Below are 23,831 nucleotides of genomic sequence, written 5' to 3'. Positions count from 1 at the left end.
GGTCTATATTTACCTGAGCTGACAAATACAACTTTCATGTTTGTTTATGGAGTTGGCCGTTATCTTGGTCACCCTCAGTCACAACTGTAGTCTTATATTTACACTGGGATATCATGGTTAGTAATTCAGTCTTTTAACTTTATTTTATAGGCATTTTCTAAAAATAACCTAAAAAAAAGCACTTGCTGTTAATTGTTAAAAATGTGGGTAAACCTAGCTAGTAGAAAAGTATATTGGTAATTGCATGGCTTTTATTGTAAAACAAAACCATTAAATAGGCTTCGCCATAGAGTTAGGTGACATTAAACAACATAGTATAAGCAGCATTAGTGCATTGAATTGGAACATATTTGAATTGTTTCTCTGTTTCCAGCCCCTGACAGCATGAAATAACACTTGTGATTGCTTAGTGACAGCCAAGAGTTGCTTTATGCACTTTACTTTAAAAAAGAAAAAAAAGAAAGGGGTGCACAAAACACGCACAGTGGACATTGGTACCGATTAAGTGACATGATAGCAACAGTAGGACACAGTAAACACACTTTACAGACAATGTTCCGGTAGATATGTACAGATATTGATTGTATGCTCCATAGGTTTAATAGAGGGCTTTTAGAAGGCAGGATCCAGGCTCAATAATAGCAGAGTAAAGGAAAGCACACAGTAAAAGGGATGAAGGTGAATGGTAAACACTAGCCTTGAGTGAACACTGAAAATTGAAGGACTATATTTTTATAGTCATTGAACATCCATTAAACATGAAATCAATACCATGATCAATATTGGTTTATGTGTGAGTAACTCGAGATACGTGTCAACGCTTCCTGTCATACCACCCACAGCTTTCTTTATGTGTCAACATGGATAGATGGCTATAAGCCGACTGTGCAATGAGTACTTTCTGCGTCATGTTCCCTTTACTGTATTGACAAACTAAGGTTACAGTATTAATCCAGTAAATAAAAAGGCCACAGCAGTGTGGCAAAGTCCAGCGGATGTGATTGATTTTTGATCAGTCTTTCTGTCCATTAAGATCTATAACAGTCATTCCAGTTTCTAAATGAGCGGACTACGAGGTTTCGTACCAGCAGTATTTTTTACGTGTATTTCAGTTCCAGTTTCTGGGCAGGTTGTCGAGGATCCTGCGCCGATGTGAAGGGTTTGTCACTCCTGCGGCGCGTAAATCCTCCTCAGTGATACCACTGCAGGGGGGAAAATGGCACAAAATCAAACCTGACTGAAACTTCAATAGTTAATTACTTAGTTCGTAAGGTTCCTGTAATCATGACCAGATTTATTTCCACATTTGTGCCTCAGTTAGGCTCTAACCGACATGTTCAGTCATCCTGACATGTTCAGTCATCTTACTTAAAATGAGCATGACTGCAACATGCACGCAGATCATTTGACCAGGCCTACAAGTGACTATTGCAAGTGTCTCATTACCACTGAGGTTATCTGTACGGACAAACACATCTTGCTCTGAGTAGTCACAGCCAGCCACAATATTTGTGTCTGAAGGTGAAATGCAGTAAATAGCCTACTTAAGTACAGCTTGGGAAACACGTTATCAGAAACAATTGTACCTGAAGTAATCCAGATCATCCCAGCCATTGAGGCTGAGTCCCAGGGTGTATTTCTGGAGACCCAGAGCGCTGAGAAGCTCCCGCACGGTTTCTGGTGCACATTGGAGGACCGAGACCTGCGTGGAGAAAGCAGACAGAAGTTTTACAGAGAACAAGCCACGTCTTTTAAAAAAACTGTCTTAGAGAATATTGACCTACTTCTTTCTCCCAGCTGTAGCCTCTATCTCCATGCATAGAAGGTCCATTCCTATAATTTGGCCTATGGTTGAGTATAGATGGGCCTCTCTGCATAGGGGGGAAGAAGTCAACTTCGCTGAGGGACTTGGCCATCTGCAGAGCAGTGAGCGAGTTGTCTCCTGAAGGTCCAGGCGGTTGCTGATCCACTATCCAGGGTACAGAGGCCTGAGAGTGTGCTGAGGCAGGGGGGGTGTAGGGGAACGCTGACGGCACCTTGGAGGCCCGGATAGGACTGGTTCTCTCTGGGAGAAGCTGATGATGATCCCTTCTGGTTTTTTCCCTGATGATTGCTGATTGGTTCATATACAAGTTCCTCAGGTTCTTGTCTGGCAGTACGGTGTCTTGAACGTTTTTCTTACATTGGTATTTGTCTCTGGGTTGTGAGGTCTGTTCCTGGTACTGTGACATGGTGTTGCCTGAGGGTGGAGGTATGGGAGATGGGGTCTTGGCTGGGAAGAGCTGATAGGAGGAGTTGGTTTGGGGTGTATGATGGTCAGTGGTTGGAGTGTACTGGGGTGGGATGGCTGGAATTTCAATCTCTGTAAAGTCTGATCTGCGACAGGGTCTTCTGTCGAAGCCCTGACGTCCTGAGATTTTTGGGAGCTGCAAGGCCTCATTTCCAGACCAGATGACCTGAGGGTCCCTCAGCTGAGGGAGAGCCTCCTCCACCTTGCGTGTCACTGACACACCTTCAAAGATGAAGTAGGCTGGGTTGGTGTAGCTGCTTGCAGTGAGTTTAGGAGGAACTGCCAAAGACCTGCAATGAAAATTAATACTTTTAGAATGTTTACGATTGAGTGTTTTTGTACTAAATGTGACCTCTATTCTCAATGAATGTCTTTGCATTATTTTTGTTATCTTCTCTGTAGTGATCATATAAAAAGTGTCACTGTGATAAAAAATTGATTTGGGCATGTGGCTTGAGTTACAGATGGAAGATGAAATACAATCAAAGAGTCATGCTTGAGTCATACGGCCATGATTTTAACACTACACACCAGCGTAGAAAAAAACAATGTTAACTTGAAAAACCATTAAAAGTTTGTGGTATAGTTTTGGAAATATATATTGTAACTATATTCATAGGATTTAGGAACTGAGGATTCTTTAAAAAGTGAGTCTATCTCACTCAAGTCTAGCTTGGGTCAGTGCCATTTAACACTGATAGTGGTGGCTGTGGCTTGGGGGGAGGGTAAGTGGGTGCCTACCAGGAGGTCAGTTGTTTGATCCCAAGCCCTTGCAATCAACATGTCAAAGTCTCCTTGGGCAAGATTCTAAACACCACATTGCTCCAGAAGGTCTAGGGTACTCAAGGGTATGTAAGTTGTGGGAAGTTTTAAAAAAAAACTTGGGAGAACTTTTCCTTGAGAGGCGTTCTGCTGCCTTACCCTGATGCTCAGAAACATTAAGAGGTGCTCACCTGTTTATTGGGACACGTGTAGATGCAGGAGACATGTGTCCTCTGGCAAGACCTTTGTCATTTTTCTCAAAGGAGAACCACTCTGAAAAAAGTCAAATCAGAGGAAATAAACACATTTCATAATCAGCCACACTTCCTTAAAGTCTGTTTGATGCCTGTAGGGCAAGGCCATGCCAGTTGCCAATCACACAGCATGGTGATGTTTGTTGGAGGGTCTGACCTGGTGACATACTTTCAACCTGCCCTGTCTCACTGTCTCAGGATGCATCTGTTCAGTGTCAGTCAATCAGGAGCCAAAAGAGGAAGCGTTCGAAAGACCAGCAAGGATAAAGTCAGGCCAGGGGTTATTAGGAAACCAAATAGAGGAAGCAATGGGAGACTCACGGGGGAGTCAAAGAAGTCAGGGACAGTGCAGATGACAGTTTAGTGGGAAGTGATAGTGCAAGCATAGCAGAGGGTAGGAGAGGTTCAGGTTGACGCACCATAGGTCTTCTCCCGTGTTCCCCGTCTCTCCTTGGGCACATGAACCCTGACGCGTCCTCTTATCGAACCCATCTCCTCACCTCGGTGACTCAAAAAGGTCTCGAACTGCTCAGAAGCACCGGTGAGTGAACGCAGAGCCACACAGCATTCCCCTATAAAACAACATTTATAGATTATTTATAAGATCAATATGACATTTCACACTGAAACAAAATGTAGAGTGCAATCTATTCTAGATGGTTGAGCGGGATTTTCTTAGACCTTGACTGACTGTTGTTAAACTACATTGAAGGTCAATCAAATTTGATTTGGAGCACTAAATCATATCTTTATATACAACACTTAGTGCCTCAAAATACAGTATTCCATCCACTTTAATCTGAACATTTCCTGCTTCTCGTATAGATGAAAAAACTCTCGGTAGGAAAAGTGATTTAAACCTTTAACAAATCAATGTGCCATTTTGAAAGATATTCAATACAACGTTTTGGAGGTCAAGTTTAAATTAAATTAGCCAAATGTATCAAAATCTAATTAAAATGTCTAAAATAATAGATAGCAATTGTGATAAGAGTGATAAAATAAGACAATTTCATGTTATGAGTTTTAGACAAAATGAATTTGCCGTGACCAACCGTATGACTCAAATCCGTCACATGACTTGACAGACAACAGCAGGTGCTGGTCCTGAAGATACTCCATGTCAGACTTGATTGGAAAAAGCTATGACAGACATAAAAACATCAAGGTAAGACATTGATTTAAAAAACAAACAAATATTTTAAGCCGTTTCCAAATGAGTCTCTAACCTTTGGCAGTTGTTTGAAGGACCAGCCCAGTTTAAGAAATCTGGGAACATCACAGCTCTGTGAGTCATTCTCACTTGATCGCCGTGTATCTGCGAAGAAGACAGGAAGGAATCTTTGCCACTGTGATGCATAATGGCTTTTCTATTTAAAAAAAACATTGTAACCATACCTTCGATGCAAGGAGAATGAAAATCAATGAAGAATTTGGCCTTGCTTGCCGTCTTCACAATGGCCTCGATGCCTTCAAGCTCTATCCAGGCCCTCTCCACGCCTGACTTTGTTTCTGTGCGAGACAAAGGCAGAACAACACTGTTCACTTGATGAAGGGGTTGAATCATAATCTCTCTGTTTGTGTCCAAAAGGCAACAACAATGACAGCACCTGTTTTGGAGCTGAACTGTGACGTGACTCCCACTTGGAACGTGGCAAAAACAGGAGAGTGATCGCTGGTGAATATGTCATCCGTGCAACCTGGTGGGACACAAATAGAACTTTATTATGAGAATTGTAATCAAAACACTCACAATATCTGATATGTATTATAGCTAAGCATGAGAGGATATTAAAATGCACATGTCGTAAATAGATAAGCCAAATAATTGTGATTCCTAATTCTGAGTATTTTTAATTCCTCACAGATTTGACAAAATCCTTTTTAGTTGAAAAACAAACAATCCAACCAAATGTGATAACAATAAATCATAAGTTATCCCTGCATATATACTGTATTAATGTTCTTTCTTACAAAATACTTTCTGTTTCTTTAAAATCAGGGTCCATTTTTTACACCCTTACTGTAACCACGAGATAGACAGCATTTTCAAGTCACTAATGTAAGGGTGTTAAAGATTATCCTGAAAATGAAAATGTATTTTAAGCACTATTGTGCTAGTGATACATTTCTATATAGTCGCATCTGTAACTAAAATCATATAAATTGCAAAGTACTGTAAGGCAGATAAGCTGTCAGCCATCCTGTTTTTCACAAAATGTGACAAATGGGGATACAAGTACTTTTGCTACTATGCAGGAGTTTTAAAGTTTTCATAGTTTTCTGAGGTTGGAGACAGAAGCTCGGGCAGAATGAGAGGAAATGACTGTGTTCCTCCATGGACCATTACATTACATTGCATTTAGCTGACGCTTTTATCCAAAGCCACTTACAATAAGTGCGTTCGACCAACAAAATACAAACTTGAAGAAAACAGAATCATATAAGTACATCAGGTTTCATAAAGCAAAAACATTTCAAGTGCTACTCAACTGGCTTTAGGTAAGCCAGCCCTTTATTAGACCACAGACCAGGATGTAGGGTTTGACCGTTGTTCTTTTAGGGTTGCTCTCAATTTGCAGTGGTACAAATAAAGAATGACCACAGATATCTAATTCGAGAGTGCTGCATCAAAATCTTTAGCTATGTCTAGACCTGTGCGCACTGATATCTGATGCACTTAGGTTATGCATGACTTAACTATTTACTTTTATATTAAAGCTTATCTGAGCTTGTTTTGTCCCATTCTCCAGGTCTTACCATACGCTGTGCAGAAGATGTGTGTCTCTGGGTAAGACTTCCACAGAATTCGATCACACCACGATGGCACATTGACTCGTACCTACAGGAACAGATTCAGCTATAAAACACCAATGTATTGTACAACAAATAAAATTGCCAGATGTAGAAATGGTATGCAAGGAATGGTGCTTTCATTCCTGTTATGTCAGACGTATCTTTTTTTTGACTACAGCTATTTTTAGGGATCATGGCAGCTGCTGTCAGTCACCTCTCTCTACAGATCTCTTAAATTAGATCAAGTTACACATAAAAATATCTTGAGGCAACTGTTTACGAATTGTAGAATTTAAACATTAGTTGTTCTTTGCTGGTATAGAATAAATTGTATATTTAGCATCACAGTCTAAAATCCTTTTGCTTTGTTTTAACTGGATATTAGCTTATCACGCTATTATGTTAAAGACATTGTGCTGCCATTGTATGGACACACTTACCGTCCTTTATAAAACAATAGACACACACAATAATTATGTTTTAAATTGATAAAAGAAACATTCAATCATTTGAAAACTCATGAGTTGTTCTTCATCGGGAACTTATTATAAACAAGTAAAAAGTTGTTAAGAAATATCAGTCGGGACCAAAAAGACAGACTAACAAATGGCTTCAAATCTAAAATCCTTGAATAGTTTATGGCTTGTGTGTCCAGACATTTTGCGTCGACTACTCAGAGGTGCGGATGTAGCTTTTATTATAGGCGTCTGTTCTCTTTCCTGAAGCTTAAATATTTTTTGATGGACATGTCATCCTGTTTTTCTGTGTTGCGTTTGTGTTAAAAGAAAATGACTCACTCCTGAAGTTTTGTACTTTTGCCAAAGGTAGCAGTCTCTGGAGCCCCGCTCATACCGGTAGGTGGGTGGGAATGCAATCTTCTCTTCCTCTTAACCACGATAAACAGGGATAGAGAGAACAAAGTCAGGTAAGCCAAAGTAGAGCCGACACAAAAAATGGCACTTATCAACATATGATTAATTATGGAATTGCAAATAGCTTTAAAGAGCATTATATATTTTAATAAAGAACAATGGCAAATTGCAAAGGGAAAACTCACTGAAATTGAGAAAGGACTTCCTCTTGTGTCTCTCTCGGGTCAGCTGGTCTGCACACATGAGATCCTCAAACTCCCTCTTAGAAACATGTTTCAGGATGTCCTAAAGTGAGGAACAGAAAGAAGCAGTTACATTAATGTCTGGGGATTTTTTAATAATACACCTTACACTAAAGTGGGGCATTGTGCATAATGACTCCTATTATTATTGACAATTCAAGTCAGTGATCTCCAAAAGAGGATCTGTGACAAAGGCTCCTCTGAGTTACTGCAGGGGTGCTGCCAAATTATGGTTTGATAATGTTTTAAAAACACATAACATTTACATAAATCCAACATATTATGCAATCTAGCAAAGGTAAATCGACATTGATAATAGGCTTACTGTTGCCCATGTGTTGTGTGGAATCCTTTAAACTAGCTTATTTATGCAAAATCACTTTGTGTCACCTATCCACAATGGAAAGCTAGTTAGATGGATACATTCAGTTTTATTATTTTAATGGCAGAGAATGTAATGCACCATAAAACTATATATTTACAGATTACAATTTAGGTCGCCTCACTTATTATTATATTACAGCTTAGTGATCCTTAGTCAAGGCAAGGCAAGGCAAGTTTATTTATATAGCACTTTTCAACACAAGGCAATTCAAAGTGCTTTACAAAAAATGAAAGAGATTAAGAAAATGGCATTTAAAATCAGTCATTAAAAGAAAAGCTAATAAAATAAACATTAAAAGAAAAGAAAAAAAAAAAAATACATGGCAGTCAATTAAACATTAAAAGAAAAAAGTACATGGATAAAAGTTACAGTGCAGTCTAAGATATGAATAGTTCAATTAAAAGCAGCGACAAAAAGAAAAGTCTTCAGCCTGGATTTAAAAGTAGTCAGAGTTGCAGCGGACCTGCAGGTTTCTGGGAGTTTGTTCCAGATATTGGAGCATAATAACTGAACGCTGCTTCTCCATGTTTAGTTCTGACTCTGGGGACAGAAAGCTGACCAGTCCCTGAAGACCTGAGAGATCTGGATGGTTCATAATTTAGCAGGAGGTCAGAAATGTATTTTGGGCCTAAACCATTCAGTGCTTTATAAACCAGCAGCAGTATTTTGAAATCTATTCAATATATTAGCCTACATTTTTTTTTAAAACCCCTAATTTAAGTATATTTTGATGCTAATACTTTAGTGCTTTTACTGAAGTAACCATTTGAATGAAGAACTGAGTACTTCTTCAAACACTGCCATTAAGTCAGTCTTCAAGGGTGCTAAATCAAAACAATTAAAATAGAGCGATGAATAATAAAGAAATAAAAACAGACCTGTACGTCCAAGTCGAGTCTGTAGTTGAGGTCTCCGCACCAGAAGAGATGGGAGAAGTGCAGGCTGAGGTCAAAGGCCCCGAGCTGTTTGTCCCCCAGAGAGAGCAGCCTGAGAATGTCCACAAAGTTCTGGTTCCTCCTGAACAGGACACACATCATAAGAGACAATTGTACTATTTTATGTAATACAAAGAAATTAAACGAGAGCACACACATTTAATGTTTGTCCACAATACCTTAGGACTTTCTCACTTCCAGAGGTCAGGTGGCAGTTAACAAACCCAAAAGATGTCCCGTTAAAGAGGAAAGACACACCGACTGCTCCCTTGTTTCCTGAAACAACAGAGACATTCGGTTAATATCACATTGTATTCTGTTAATCATGTACTTTTATTCCTGGCTGGCAGCACTGATACTGTACATTTCTGTGTTTGCTCCGAGTGTATTTGTACTTGTGAGATCATGCAGGGCAGTTTACCCAAAGTGTTTCCCAGGCCAGTCTTCACACTGGCCGTGTTCACATGGCTGATGCGACTCTCGTGCTCCGGCTTCACAAACACGGCCAGCCTCATGTTCCAGAGGGACTGTACTGCCACCTACAGGACAATGCTCCACATTACAATGAAGGACAGGAAACGTTTCCAACCAGTCAAATAAAACATCATTACTGACTTCTCAAAGGATGGGATCAATTTCTATAAAGTCAGCCTCCAAATCCAGTAGACACTGCCAGTGAAACATATATATACTCTCACATCATTCAAACAATCCCTCAAAACTCACCTTTTCACTCTTGCCTTCAACTCCTAATCAACTAACCCCTTGCCCTTATTCCTCCTAGCTTAGAACTTTCTACTTTTGTTGTTATTTTGTTTTACTTGCTTGTAAGCGCTTTGAGCACCAGGAAAAGCGCTTTATAAATGTAATGTATAATTATTATTATATTTATTACATATTTGTAATTAAAAAAATACCACCATATAAAATCTGTCGTTGAGGTGATATTTTCCAAGAATACTTAAAAATATCAAAAAAAATATCAAAACCGCTCATAATCCTTTCCTTTAGTTTCAGATGTTGCAAAAACATTTCATTTTAAGTGAACAATGTGGTTCACGCTTAATGCGCAAAATTGTCTTTCAGATGTAATATTTCAAGGTTAATCGTGGGGCTGGATTCCTTTTGAAAGGCTGAAGAATGTGTTTTTATCTTTTCACATGTACAAAACTAGAATGAATTAAGCACTGATTCACATAAGGTCAACATAATAGCAATCTCACACTAAAATATCAGGATTGACCCCACCATTGCAGAATGTATAACTTAATGCGGCAGTTTATATTGAAGAAAGCTAGCTCGTCCAACAGATTGCACAAATGAGAATAAATATTGTTAGAAAATCTTAACCCCATGATTTACCGTTCTCATTCATAACACTCCGTTCGATGTCTCACGATGGGATGCGCCTCAACGCGTATGCAAACAGAAGCATCAATCTCATTACGCCAATCCTGATTGGCTGGTGATCTTGACGTCAACGTCAGGGAATCCACCCACCCTTTAAGTAGCTTGCGCTACGTCGCAGCGTCATTCAAACACCTCTTCTTGCTTCAGAGCTCATCTCGAATATCAGTAGCCGGGCTAGCTTAACCGTCCACAGACTGAACCCAAGCTAACATTCGGTCGACGGGCGCTTGCCGGTTACTTTTTTGCTTTGCAGAAGAATTGAACAAATATTAACACACCAGTTAATATTGTAATCTGCCCCGCCGTTTTTTCTTTCGAAATAACGGTAAGGTTTGATTTTTTCTTCAAACAGTAACATACCTGTTGCTAGTTTATCCCTCCGCGCCGACACCACGGCGAGCAGGGACGGACTCTTCTCTCCCTCACACCAGAGGAGACGGAGATAAGAAAGATATTAACACACCAGTTAATATTTTTTGGAGAAAAAAATCTACCCCGTCGTTTTTTCCTTTCGGAATAACGATAAGGTTGGATTTATTTTCTCGTTAACATACCTGTTACTAGCTTGTCCCTCCGCGCCGACACCCCGGCAAACGAGGATGGACCCTTCTCTCCCTCACACCAGAGGAGTCGGAGGCTCGGCTCTGCGGCTGCGGGTTTAAGATCTCGAGCACGGACTCACACCAGGTCTGCTCGTCCTGCCTTGAGCTGGAACACTCCCAGGAAGCTATCGATACCCCCGGTTCGTGCGGGCATTGTGCTCGCTTCACCATCAAGAGCCTCCGCCGACGGCTAGCGCGCCAAGCTAGCCTGTCGGGACAGGACCCCTTCATGTCCGTTGATTCGCCGGCCGGCAATCGGGACATGGTGGCGACCGCCGCGGAGATTGAGCCCCGCGCTGTGTCAGGCTGGGGCTCAACAACGGCGGTAGCTGCGGAATCGGAGCCCCGCGCCGTGTCAGGCTGGGGCCCGGTGGCGGCAAGAGCCGCGAGAGCGGAGCCCCGCGCTGTGTCAAGCTGGGGCTCCCAACTGGACCTCACCGTGGTTCCACCCGCGGAGGATGTCCTACAGCTGGATTATATGGAGGATGCCTCTGAGTTCCTCTTATCCGACTCGGATGAGCACGAAGATGACATCTTCGTTTCATCTGCCCAGGCTGCCAAGCCGGAGGCGATGTCCGCTCCGCCGGGCGAAAGCACACCAGCTTCACCCTGCCTCAGTATGGACTTGCAGGCCGTGTGCCAACGCGCTGCGTCCAGGCTGGACATCCCCTGGCCTGAAGTGGCCAAGGAGACCTCCGGATCTCGCTATGAGGGGAAGAACTTGCCCCAAGCAGCGAGGATGAGGAAGCAGCTTCTCCCAGTCTTTCCAGAGATGCTGGACGAGGGTGTCGGTCTCGTGGATGAGACCGCCCTTTCAGCAACAAAGGCCCCAATCCAGGGTGCCTCCTCTTTGGACTGTGGCGGCATGGAGAAGCTCGGCCTGCTCCGCATGCCGCCCATGGAGCTGCTGGTGGCAGCCCACCTCCAACCACGGCTGGCTTCGGCACCAAGCAGGAACCCCACGCTACCGGCAAAGGCAGACCGCTTCCAGTCAGCAATAACCGAACGAGCCTATAAAGCCGCAGCTTTGTCCGCCAGGGCGCTCAACGTCTCTTCGCTGCTGACCGCCTACCAGGCGGAGCTCTGCGAGGACATGACGGTCAAACCTGAGCCTGCCGTGTGGGACGAAATCGCAGCGATCACGGACATTTGCCTCCGTGTGCAGCGCTGTGCAGTCCAAGCCACGGGCAAAGCACTGGGGATAATGGTGGTACAGGAGAGAGCCAGGTGGCTTACCCTGACGAACCTTCCAGACCGGGAAAAAGAGGACGTCTTGGACATGCCTATTGTTCCCGAGGGCATATTTGGCTCCGCTCTAGCTTCGATGCAGCAGCGGTGTGAATCCAAAAAGAAGGATGAGGCTCTCCAGCTTTGTCTTCCCCGAAGGGTCCAGCCGCCGCCCTTCAACGGCCCCGCTGGCAGTCCTTCGCTCAGGCTGCCTCACGTCCTGCCCGTTTCAAGATCCCGAAACAGCAGAGGCCACAGCCCGCCCCAGGTCTCCAGCCCAGACACGAGGCGAGGACGGGCTGGCCAAGAAAGTCTCCGGTTCCGGCAGCAGCCGCTCAGGCACAGCCGGCCCAGACTTTCAGCCACCAGGCGAAGAAGAAGAAGAGGGCGGCCTGACAGCCTCCTCTCCTCGATAAAAGAGCTGGAAGTTCCCTCTTCTCCAGCTCCAGAACACGTTCCAGTGTTAGATGCTCATGTGTTTCCGGGGTGCAACCATGCCCCCATCTTCCCGTCGCCTTGAGTGATGTCAGAACGTCATCCTCAAGTTCGCGCTATGAGGGAAATGGACTTAACATCAACGACAGCAAGCTCCGCTGCTCGTTTAAGTCACACAAACACATGTCATCAATATTGTCTTTTAATAAATCATTTTCCACTGTCGTTTCCAGGCTTAAAGCCAAGGGCGCAGTCAATAAAAATGAAAAGAAAGACAATAAAAACAATAAACAGTCTGACGTCTACCCCCCTTCAAAGAGTGGCTGCTACCTCTCTCAGAAGGCGGACGATGGACGGGGCTGTGAAGGCATCACCGCCACACGCATGCGCAGTGTCGACCGGGGTTGTCAACCTGGGGTACCACCGTGTTCAGACACTAGAGGGCCCCATAACACAACAAATAAAGACACAGAGGGCAGACGACAGGGATGTGACATCTCCACTCGCTTTGAGATGCGAAAAGTGGAGGATGCTCACAGATTCTGCTTGGGTTTTCAAGACAGTAACACGGGGCTACAGGCTCCAATTCGCTGTCACCCCCCCTCACTTTTCGGGCATTCTGCATTCGCAAGCCCGGGGAGAGTCGGCCCATATTCTAGAGCAAGAGATCCTCTCGCTACTAGACAAGAAGGCTATATCTATAATATCCTCCGAACAGAGTCAGAGCGGCTTCTATTCCAAGTACTTCCTCGTTCCCAAACGGGGAGGGAACGGGATTCGGCCCTATACTAGATTTGAGGGCTCTGAACAAATATCTCAAAAGATACAAATTCAGAATGCTCACTCACACATCTCTGTTGCGTCTCGTGCGCCAAAACGATTGGTTCACATCAGTCGACCTGAAAGACACGTATTTCCACATCCCAGTATATTATCCACACAGGAAATATCTGAGGTTCGCCTTTCAGGGTGTCTGTTACGAGTACAGAGTACTTCCCTTCGGTCTGTCTCTCAGCCCACGAGTGTTTGTACGGTGTACGGAAGCCGCAATAGCCCCGTTAAGACAACAGGGTATTCGCCTGGCAACTTATCTGGACGATTGGCTCCTTCTCGCACAGTCGGAGCAAGAGGCTATTACGCAGACGAATGTCCTCGTAAAACACCTGCTCGACCTGGTTTTCGTAATAAACACAGAAAAGAGCATGTTGTCCCCAGCCCAGACTGTACTCTTCCTGGGCCTACGCCTGAATTCGGTGCCCTTTACAGCCCGCCTGTCAGCAGAGAGAGTGAAAGCCTTCAGGGCTTGCCTCGCTCATTTCCAGCCACACAAATATGTTCTCTTCAGATCATGTCTGCGGTTACTGGGGCTCATGGCGTCAGCCATCCTGGTGGTACGACTGGGACACTTACACATGAGGGAGTTTCAGTGCTGGGTAGCTGCCCTCAGACTGGACCCTGTGCGTCATGGCGCGCGGAGAGTGATGGTCACTATGAAATGCGTAATGGCACTGCGCCATTGGCTGCACCCGACTTTTCTAGTACGGGGCGTGCCTATGGGTGCTGTCCTATCGCGGAAGGTGGTCACCACAGACGCATGTCTGACGGGCTGGGGGGGTATATACGAAGATCGACCTGTGAGGGGTCTCAGGAGCAGAGACCTCCAACGGTCACACATAAATTATCTGGAGCTTTTAGCGGTGTTCCTCACCCTGAAACGCTTTCTGCCTTTTCTCAGAGGACATAATGTCCTCGTGAGGACAGACAACACGACCACAATATCGTATATAAACCGCCAAGGGGGTTTGCGTTCTCTCCAGTTACACATGCTGGCACGCAAACTGATCTTATGGAGCGGCAGACGTCTCCTCTCTCTGAGAGCGACGCACGTACCAGGAGTGATGAACCTCGGGCAGATCTGCTGTCCAGAGGTGCACCACTATATGCAGACTGGACTCTACATCCAATAATTGTGAGTCAGCTGTGGGTGCGTTACAGCCGGGCTGCGGTGGATCTGTTCGCATCAAAAGAAAACGCTCAATGTCAGCTGTTCTTTTCAATGCGCGATTTAAACGCACCGTTAGGCGTGGACGCGCTCACGCACGTTTGGCCTCCGGTCCTTCTGTACGCGTTCCCACCCCTGGCTTTGATACCCCCAACTCTGGCCAGAGTGAGAGAACAACGCCACACACTGATCCTAATAGCTCCACACTGGCCTGCAATGTACTGGCTGGCGGAGATATATCAGCTGCTGTGCGGGCAGCCGTGGCAGCTCCCACTATGCAGGGACATACTGTCTCAGGCGGGGGGGACGATTTTTCACCCACACCCAGAGCGCTTGGCACTATGTGCCTGGCCCGTGAGTGGTATAATCTGAATACAGTGGGACTCCCTCAGAAGGTGATAAACACTATTCAGAGTGCAAGAGCTTCCTCCACCAGGTCCCTCTATGACTGTAAGTGGAGGGTGTTTGAGGAGTGGTGCCTTCAAAAAGGACACATCTCTTTTCAATGTCCTGTCGGGGTGATTTTATCATTTCTACAGGACCTGATTGATTAACACAGAGCTTTCTCTACGATCAAAGTGTACCTGGCTGCTATTGCTGCGTGCCATGTGGGCTTTGAGGGAAAGACGGCTAGCCAACATCCCTTGGTCTGCCGTTTTATGAAAGGGGCTCGCAGGCTCCTCCCTGTTTCCAGGTCACTGGTGCCCTTATGGGACTTGGCAGTGGTTTTAGATGGGCTCACTCGACCTCCATTTGAACCCCTGGAAGAAGCTGACATGAAACACCTGTCACTGAAAACAGTGTTGTTATTGGCTCTGTCATCTGCCAAGCGAGTCAGTGACATTCATGCGCCTGGGTCCCGTGTTGAGACAGGGTTCTACCTGTTAAGTTCTGGTTGTTTTGGTGATTTTCGAGATAAGCATGTCTAGCAATACAGGAGTTTCAATATCCCATAGTGAGACATCGAACATCGAGTGTTATGAATGAGAACTCTAGGTTACTTACGTAACCCCAGTTCTCAGAGTAACATGAAGTGAGATGTCTCACCAGACGGCCCTAAGGCGAAGGGTAGATTTTTTTCTCCAAAAAATATTAACTGGTGTGTTAATATCTTTCTTATCTCCGTCTCCTCTGGTGTGAGGGAGAGAAGAGTCCGTCCCTGCTCGCCGTGGTGTCGGCGCGGAGGGATAAACTAGCAACAGGTATGTTACTGTTTGAAGAAAAAATCAAACCTTACCGTTATTTCGAAAGAAAAAACGGCGGGGCAGATTACAATATTAACTGGTGTGTTAATATTTGTTCAATTCTTCTGCAAAGCAAAAAAGTAACCGGCAAGCGCCCGTCGACCGAATGTTAGCTTGGGTTCAGTCTGTGGACCGTTAAGCTAGCCCGGCTACTGATATTCGAGATGAGCTCTGAAGCGAGAAGAGGTGCTTATTTTGAATGACGCTGCGATGTAGCGCAAGCTACTTAAAGGGTAGGTGGATTCCCTGACGTAGACGTCAAGATCACCAGCCAATCAGGATTGGTGTAATGAGATTGATGCTTCTGTTTGCATACGCGTTGAGGCGCATCCCATAGTGAGACATCTCACTTCATGTTACTCTGAGAACTGGGGTTACGTAAGTAACCTATAGTTTTTAGCTTGAGGAGAAACCATAAATAATTTTTGAAAACATGTTTTATTTTAAGAGTAAGATAGCTGCATTAATTATTTAAAAAAAATGCATCTTAGTTCGAAGAAATGTGTCAAATCTATTTATTTAAAGTATATTAGTGGGTTTGGCTTCACTTTGGGATGTTTTCAGGATGGGCATATTTTATTCAATATATTATTTTTGCATAAACTAAAATTAATTACAAAATGAATTACATTAGTAACGTCTGTTGATTGGGTATATACATATGCATATACATCTTTTTATATACATTTGTATTTTGTATTCCTCCGGATTGTGGGAAACGATATTTCGATCTCTCTGTCACACACAAACTGAAAGATTGACTATAAAGTTGACTTTGACTAGATGATCCCCAGTGATGTAAATCTTATTTTGAAAATAAATGAATAATGTATCGTACCAGTAAACCTTTGCTCTTGCTTCAAAAGGCAACTGTAGGACTCACAATGAAGAATACAAAAATGAAAAAAGAAACAATTGGATAGTGAAATCTCATTAAGTTTACCAGACTTCACACTGGAGCCACAAAATGCTTTTATACATTTTCCTTTATGCAGTCGTACTCCCTGTGACCATGAAACATCCTTTGATGTGTTTCCTTTAACTATTCAATCCAAGTAATATTGTGAATCTTTCTTCTGTGAAATTATGGTAGCTTTATGGATAAAAGCACTCCAAAGATGTATTGTGCAAAGAGAACCTTTTTTGCTAAAAGAATTTCGATTTGAAGTGGAAAAAAGTTGGGGAAAAAATATGTACTTGTTTGTAGTCGATGTGAGTATAGCTGCGAAGAGTTGTTTTGACATGTTCAGTCCATTCTCTCTCCCCCTGAGGGTTTTCCTGAGTCCCCAAGGCGTAAATGTCATGAGGAGCAAGGCAGTGGAGGCGTCGGGGGTGTGTCCCAAACCGCAGCAGGTCACCCACGACTGCAGGCTGCGAGGAGGAGGAGAACCACCTGTGTACAAAACATAATACAATTACTATAGGAAATACAGTAAACTTCTCCCTCTAAATTCAACCCGTGTTGCCTGACAGTAAATTAGACAACATCTGTCGTTACCCATGTTCCAGGTGCCAACGAACACAGAGATCACATCAGGTTCACTCAGATGAGAGTGTCTGGTTTTCATCAGCTGCAGAAGTTGGCAGAAGGCGTCGCGTTTCTGAATGAAAGGAAAGCCACACAGTCAATTATGGGAAAAAGACAGGGGATTCCAGTCAATAAAGCCAAATATTCCAGGCAAAATTACTACTTTCCTTACCCGTGCACTCTCAAACGTCATCTCCCGTGGTGTGTTGTGGTGGCTGTCCACCACCATGCGTACCTTGGCCGGACTGCTTTGGAACTTGACAATCTGAAAGACTGGTACACAAGAAAAATGCCAGCAGGAAATTAGACGATATATCTGCACAATAGAGAAATGTTACAGGAGCTAAAGAGGATATTTTCTTACTTCTGTCATGTGAGACTCTCTCTATACCAAATGAACTAGCCTTTCTGTCAAAGAGCAGCACTCCTGTGTCCACGTCCACAGAAACCGTCTGTCTGCCATACCTCACCATCTTCACCTGGACGCACCAAGAAAGAAAAAAAAAATTACATTTACATGGTTAGAGGTATCGCTGCAAGTAAGTATTATTTGTATTATGGATTAATCTGCAAATTAATTTCTCGAAATATTAATCGTTTCATCTCTAAAATGTCAGAAAAAGTTTAAAATGTCCAAGGTGATATCTTTAAGTGCTTTCGTTTTATCAGTCCAAAACCCAAATATATTCCCTTCAATATGCTTTAAAACACAGAAGCGGAAAATATTCGTTTTTGAGAAGCTGAAAACAGAATGTTCTGCCTTTTTTGACTTACTTTAACACAATTAATCAGTTATCAGTGTTATTGCCAATTATTTTACTAATACATTGTTTTGACAAATCATTGCAGCACTGGTCAGTTGAATAATTTGTGTTAATACATGTCATATTTGATAAAAATATAAACTGTTACTTTTTCAGCGTGATTTACCTGAAAGGAGTGGACTGGCAGCTGTCTGGCCTGGTTCTTGACGGAGGTTACGATGATGGATGTCGGTTCAGGAGGGGGCGGGCTCGGCTGCACTGCCAGATTGTGATTGGTCACTGCATCTTGTAATGCTTTCAGTACCTTTATGAGCAAATAATTGGCAGTATTACAATCTAACGTGTTGTCCATCACAACCAAGAGTTATTTTTGTTATCTCTCACTATGAAAACATCACTATTTAATAACCACTGCCACTAAACGTTAAAAGAGGTGAGCCATAGTGTTGGTAGACATCACCGCATTATCATCCATGAATCCTGTGATCATCAAAAATATAGCTTTGTGCAATTTCAAACATACCTTTTTCTCCAATGAAGAAAGGAGGCTGACCAAAGCGGAAATCTTAAACAACACGCTGTCTATCTCCATCTCTTGGCCCTTATTAAAACAATTTGAAAAATAAGGCACAATGAGTTGACACATATGACTGCTGCTTTATTATTAGAAAGCACAGCTAGTTACAGCTCTTTGGAAAGCCTAATTAATGTTTTGTATCTTACCTGTGCTTTGGTTTTTGTTAAAGAGCAGCTGGGATGGTCAAAGACATTTGCCAGGGTTTCCAGACTTGAGAGAGTCAGGTCGATCTCACTGTAGATCAGATCAATACACACCTTTAGTTTGATGACTTATATCCATTTACAAACATCTATGTTTATACACTGGTACTGCAAATATTTAATAAAGACTCAAATCTATTATTGAATTATTGTTCTGTATCATCAATTGATACTATTTGTTTTAATATTCAGTTTAAAGATAAAAACATGCAAACCTGTTTAAGCCTTGGCACGCAGTACCCAGAGTACGCTTGAGGTGGCACAGCGTCGTTGCACCTTTGTGCACGTTCTCAATGTCAAGAGGCAGCTCACTGAAGAGGTAGTCATTGAGAAGACCGATCACCTCCCCCGCAGTACTGTAAACAGGGTTTTAAAAAGACAGAATTCAGACTGTAATATTTTAGATACTGTGCAAGCCACTTTCACTCTTTTGATATTATTGGCAAAAACCACACATAAGATAACAATCAGCTCTGTTTATTAATAGGGAGTGTTTTGCATGTTGCTTTATGCTTGATTGCAAACAGGTGCGTATTTAAATAAGACTTATTTTGTGAACATAACAGATGGCTAACATTAATGTGACACTAAATAAAGAGTCACATATATTTATCAATCCGATACTGTCGCATAATTAGCAGCTCTTTATTAGCAACACAAGCAGCACAGATGAGCGCTATACAGGATTATCTTCTGGCAAACTGCATGTATGGTTCTGTGTTGTACCTGGATGTGTTCACCTCCTGCAGTTTATCCAGGAACAGGGTATGAGGGGCTGGTTTTGCTGGTGGTCCAGTGGACGGTGTGGTGTGGACAGGGCCAGGAACTGGAGCCGGCTTCTCATCATCTGTGCATGCATGAAACATAAAATCAAACTAAATCAATACCAATACATATTGCAGAACCTGAAAGTAGCACAGATGTTAATATGTATGTATTTTGTTATTGCATATGCACAAATACACAATTCAGTGAGTCTGTACATGCTATACAGCAGGGCTGTCAAACTCAATTTCATCGCGGGCCACATTAGCATTATGGTTGCACTCAAAGGGCCGGTTGTAACTTTAAGACTATATAAAATATACATATATAAATACATAATATATATAAAATAATGTATTATATTACATAACTGCAAATAATTGCAAGTCTCTTCATTGCGCATGTCACAAAATGAGATGCATCAGAATCAGAATATTACCAGGTAGGTTTACACATACGAGGAATTTTACTTGTGTCGTGGTGCATACATAAAAGTAAAACAAGAATTAAAAACACAGGTAGAGAACTACAAAAATAGTCAAAATAATAGAAAATATTGTAAAAATATAACAGTATTTACATTGCAATGGAATGGAATAAAAAGGAATAAAAGATGGAATTGGCAGTAATACAAAAAAAAGAAGATTGTGGGACATGTAGTTTATCGGCAACGTGCTTCTGTTCAGCGGCATGTAACTGTATAATACATTTATTATATTATTTGCAGGCCACATAAAATGGGGCGGGCCTTGAGTTTGACACCCCTGCTCTACAGTGTTGGGTGATGTGCTATGACAGCAGCTAGAGGGCCCACCTGAGCTCTCATCCCCAGTGTCTGAATCCCGGGGAACAGCGTAGAGCAGAGGAGTGACCAGGCCCTTGTGCGGATGCTGGTACCCCAACACGAGATCCTCCACTGTCCGGAAACAGTTCACCTGCACCCCCTGTGTCGTCTGTGAGACACACGCACATAGACACAGGGCAGAAGTCATTGCATACATGTACAGTGTCACATGAGCGTCTGTGCTGCTTACAGTCTGTCATTTCTTTCAACAAAAACTGGAAAGACCACAGAAACCGTACACAAATGCACTGTAGATGATAGAGTCATAATCTACACACGCAATGCATGCACTGATGTTGTATGTAGAAACATTTTTGGATATAAATGTAGGGGTATAAATAAATGTTTTGCTTTTGATAATCTTGCTTTGTGTGTGTCTAAGCGAAAAAATACACGTGAGCATGGTCTGCAGTTTCAAGGCCTCGCTAAAAATGTTTGCAATTTCAATTCCTTATTTGTTCTCAAACTTTTTTTAAAACAGACCTAATCAAATTATTTCATATGAGGCTTTTTGAAACGACACTAAGAAGGCCTACTATGCTGTCATAGTATGTCTAAATATTATATTATCTAACTATCTATCTATATATCTATCTATTTAACTCTCTATCTTAAATTAACACAAATGCAAACTTGTATACTTTATGTGGTTATTATAGCGGATGCCAGCCCTCTCTCGGAAATCTTGCTTGATGGAACAAAACAGAAGCATTCATTTGCATGATAGAAAAAGGCATATGTAGATGATTTACTGTGATAAAAAGAGTCCCAGGGGAGGTTAGAATGCTCTGCCCTGCACCAAACAGGATAGGTGACATCACGGGTTTACTTCCTGGCTGCAGCAGATGTTGGCTGTCATTTTTTATTGTAGCTCAACATTCACAGTTAATCTAAAAAGCCATCAAAATAAAGATGGCAAGGAAGTTTCATATTCACATTCAAGCCACAATCACCTTTCAAACGTTCCAACAAAAACCTGAACACTTCAGTGGCACTCAAAAGCAGTAAAGGCAAAAATGAAGATTAAATAAACACACATGCTGTGCACAGGTGCTGCATGCATATATTAACAATGCTACTGGTCACATGCAAGAACATCAACATGGTTCACATTAGACCACACCGAGAAGGCTCTTTTCCTGTGCCCTCGTTTTAGACCGTTTTTGTTTTCATTTTGCGGTGAAAGAAACAGTTTTTTTAGCTCGAGCTAACCGTCTGTTTTGCCAGGACCTCTTCAAATAGTATTCTTTGTACCACAAGGATCTCTTGAAAAGCAATTAAAAAGAAATGACAAGGAAAGAGAGACAGTGAGAGACAAAATGGGCCCTAAAATATCTCCATAGCCATCTTGGAAAAGCAAAAAGGCAAGCATGTGACTTGTGAGTTAGTGGACCAAATCCAGGGAGGGAAAATACGTACTGAAGGTTCATTCTGATGGCAGTGGAAACACAACTGAAATAGCAACAAAATGTAAGGCCCTTCTTTTGAAAGCAAAGGATTTTCCAAGTCAGAGGCTTAAATACGACTGCCAGACAATCATTATTAAACTTGGGCTTTAGAATGCAGACATTGTTTATTTTTCTTTTGAAGCCGCAGATAATTTGTGGTTTTAGGCCCCGATATTGTTTATTTCTCCCCTTATATTTCTCTCTCCCTCTCTTACTTTCTCTCACCAACTGCGAGTGTGTGTGGTGTGTGTGTGTGTGTGTGTGTGGTGTGGTGTGTGTGTGTGTGTGTGTGTGTGTGTGTGTGGTGTGTGTGTGTGTGTGTGTGTGTGTGTGTGTGTGTGTGTGTTCATTTTCAAATAGTTAGATCATTTGCTGACTAAATGGCCCCCTGCTCAGAGTTTAAAAACCATAGTCATACCATCACTGTCTTAACGATGCCACATCCAACAGACTCATTATTTCTAATACAAACACCCCCATACATAACAAATAAGCACACCCAGTGGTCAATGACCTAGTGTGTGGGTTGCTGAGTAGGAATCTCTGAGACATTAAAACAATTTCTCCTCTGTGCTGCTCAGCTTAATGCTGCAAGCATGCAACCACATGGCACTGGCAGAGATGCCTTTCAAACAACAAGGCTACAGCATTCGCAACAGAGCCTGTACAGAGAGGAAACACAAACATTCCTGTTCTCCCTGAAACAGGCAATAACAAGCCATTGTTTGATCCCTCTAACTCCATCTGACTGGCTGTGTTTCTCTCTCTGTGTACAGTTTGTGCCAAGACATCGAATGTGTCTTTCCTCAGGTTGTCCTTGTCAGGCAGGGCACGAGGATCTGTGAAGAGATATAAACTCACCTGAACTGCTAGAAGGCCGTCTGCATCAGGAAGAATACGATAGGTGTGAACATGACGTTGAAACCTTAGGAAAACAAAATAGCTCCTATTAATGCCATGGCAAATTACTACATACGCTTCTGAGCAAACATTCAAAGGGAAAATATACTTAAATGTATTGTTTAAATACTGACCAGATGTCTAACTGTAGTTAAAGACATTGTAACTTTCTTAACAAGGCGCCAGTTGTTTTACAGATCACTAATGACGTGTTTTGGTTATTAAATGTGTGAGAGACTTCGATCATCATCTCCATCAATCACGTCAGAGGCAGTTATTTCAGGCAGCACGTAACAATGAGGCCATCTTTTACTAGTCAGCTACTGTATATGACCTGAACAAAAGAGAACCATGACATCTTGATGAGCTCATCAAATGTGTGGAGAAATGTAAGAAACTAAAAGAGGGGAATGACATATCAAGAAAAGAACGAAGGGAAAGAGGGTGCACTGCGAGCGGCCCGGCTCAGCTTTCAGGAATGTATCTGGCTCGGGCTGATGAGCAGACAGCGTAGTGCGGTCGCCGGGGCTCCCGCCCTCTTCAGAGGCCCCAGGGAAGAAATAGGGGTAAGAGGGGAAACAGGGAGTCCTGGGCCAGGGTTTGACAGGACAGTTAATCTGGAGAGGGTCTATGTGTGAGGTTGGCCCAGCCTGTACGCAACACTCGAGCCATTCTTTGCTGGCAGATGACGGTGAAAGTGATGGATATGACAATGTGAGTGAAGCTGCTGAATCCATTTACAGATGAAGACATTCGGTAGAAATGTTAAGTTTATGACTAGTTTCCAATCTTATACGCCAACATCTAAAGGTTTCACAAAATAATGTGATTGGGCATAGTTTTACACAAAAGAAGAGCTTTCTTATTCCTCTCTCATGGGGCAGCATTTACTACTTCAAGGCATCCTGCATGAATCATTCATTAAGTATTTTCAAGTGGGTGGAGCACATCAAATTCTACGTATAAAGTAACATTCAGTAACTTAAAAAAAAAAGGATTTCTAATGAGTGCAGAGAGTCAAATTCCCTTTCGTTTAAGCACGAATCTACTGTCAAGAGCTACATTGCTGACGAGAGGTGATTTACAAATAAATGTACAAGCTTGCAGGTGCTCAAACAGAACATACCATCTAAGATAATAATAGCTTGGTACCTTGGATTTACGGTTCATTGTGATTGGTAAGATATGTCGGTTGTTCTCTAAGTAATAAATGTGTGTGTGTGTGTGTGTGTGTGTGTGTGTGTGTGTGTGTTGTGTGTGTGTGGTGTGTGTGTGGTGTGTGTGGTGTGTGTGTGTGTGTGTGTGTGTGGTGTGTGTGTGTGTGTGTGTGTGTGTGTGTGTGTTTG

At 42.8% G+C, this 23,831-nt stretch overlaps 1 protein-coding gene and 1 long non-coding RNA gene across 2 annotated transcripts in view; one reads left to right on the top strand and one right to left on the bottom strand.

The window, feature by feature from the left end:
* Nucleotides 1-236: 236 nt before the first annotated feature.
* The window catches only part of inppl1b (inositol polyphosphate phosphatase-like 1b), a 51,157-nt gene continuing 27,562 nt past the window's right edge, over nt 237-23,831 (bottom strand). Inside the window, 27 exon segments of the mRNA XM_034202898.1 lie at nt 237-1,202; nt 1,587-1,702; nt 1,785-2,580; nt 3,244-3,325; nt 3,726-3,878; nt 4,362-4,449; nt 4,536-4,624; nt 4,705-4,818; nt 4,917-5,006; nt 6,067-6,148; nt 6,900-6,988; nt 7,160-7,259; nt 8,480-8,618; nt 8,716-8,812; nt 8,958-9,075; nt 16,654-16,766; nt 16,769-16,849; nt 16,955-17,057; nt 17,157-17,257; nt 17,349-17,463; nt 17,915-18,052; nt 18,272-18,349; nt 18,472-18,559; nt 18,744-18,884; nt 19,255-19,375; nt 20,108-20,246; nt 22,447-22,510. Of these exon segments, the coding sequence (XP_034058789.1) occupies nt 1,109-1,202; nt 1,587-1,702; nt 1,785-2,580; nt 3,244-3,325; nt 3,726-3,878; nt 4,362-4,449; nt 4,536-4,624; nt 4,705-4,818; nt 4,917-5,006; nt 6,067-6,148; nt 6,900-6,988; nt 7,160-7,259; nt 8,480-8,618; nt 8,716-8,812; nt 8,958-9,075; nt 16,654-16,766; nt 16,769-16,849; nt 16,955-17,057; nt 17,157-17,257; nt 17,349-17,463; nt 17,915-18,052; nt 18,272-18,349; nt 18,472-18,559; nt 18,744-18,884; nt 19,255-19,375; nt 20,108-20,246; nt 22,447-22,510 (3,529 nt within the window). The 3' untranslated portion in view covers nt 237-1,108.
* LOC117537624 lies at nt 3,710-6,217 on the top strand. The gene is made up of 3 exons (XR_004567752.1): nt 3,710-3,847; nt 4,898-5,009; nt 6,060-6,217. It is a non-coding gene; the product is annotated as an uncharacterized LOC117537624 (long non-coding RNA).

Source organism: Gymnodraco acuticeps, unplaced genomic scaffold (assembly GCF_902827175.1).
Source record: "Gymnodraco acuticeps unplaced genomic scaffold, fGymAcu1.1, whole genome shotgun sequence".
In the NCBI taxonomy this organism is placed as follows: domain Eukaryota; kingdom Metazoa; phylum Chordata; class Actinopteri; order Perciformes; family Bathydraconidae; genus Gymnodraco; species Gymnodraco acuticeps.
Note: the sequence above shows the minus strand (reverse complement) of the source record. Positions and strands in the feature narration are given on the sequence as shown.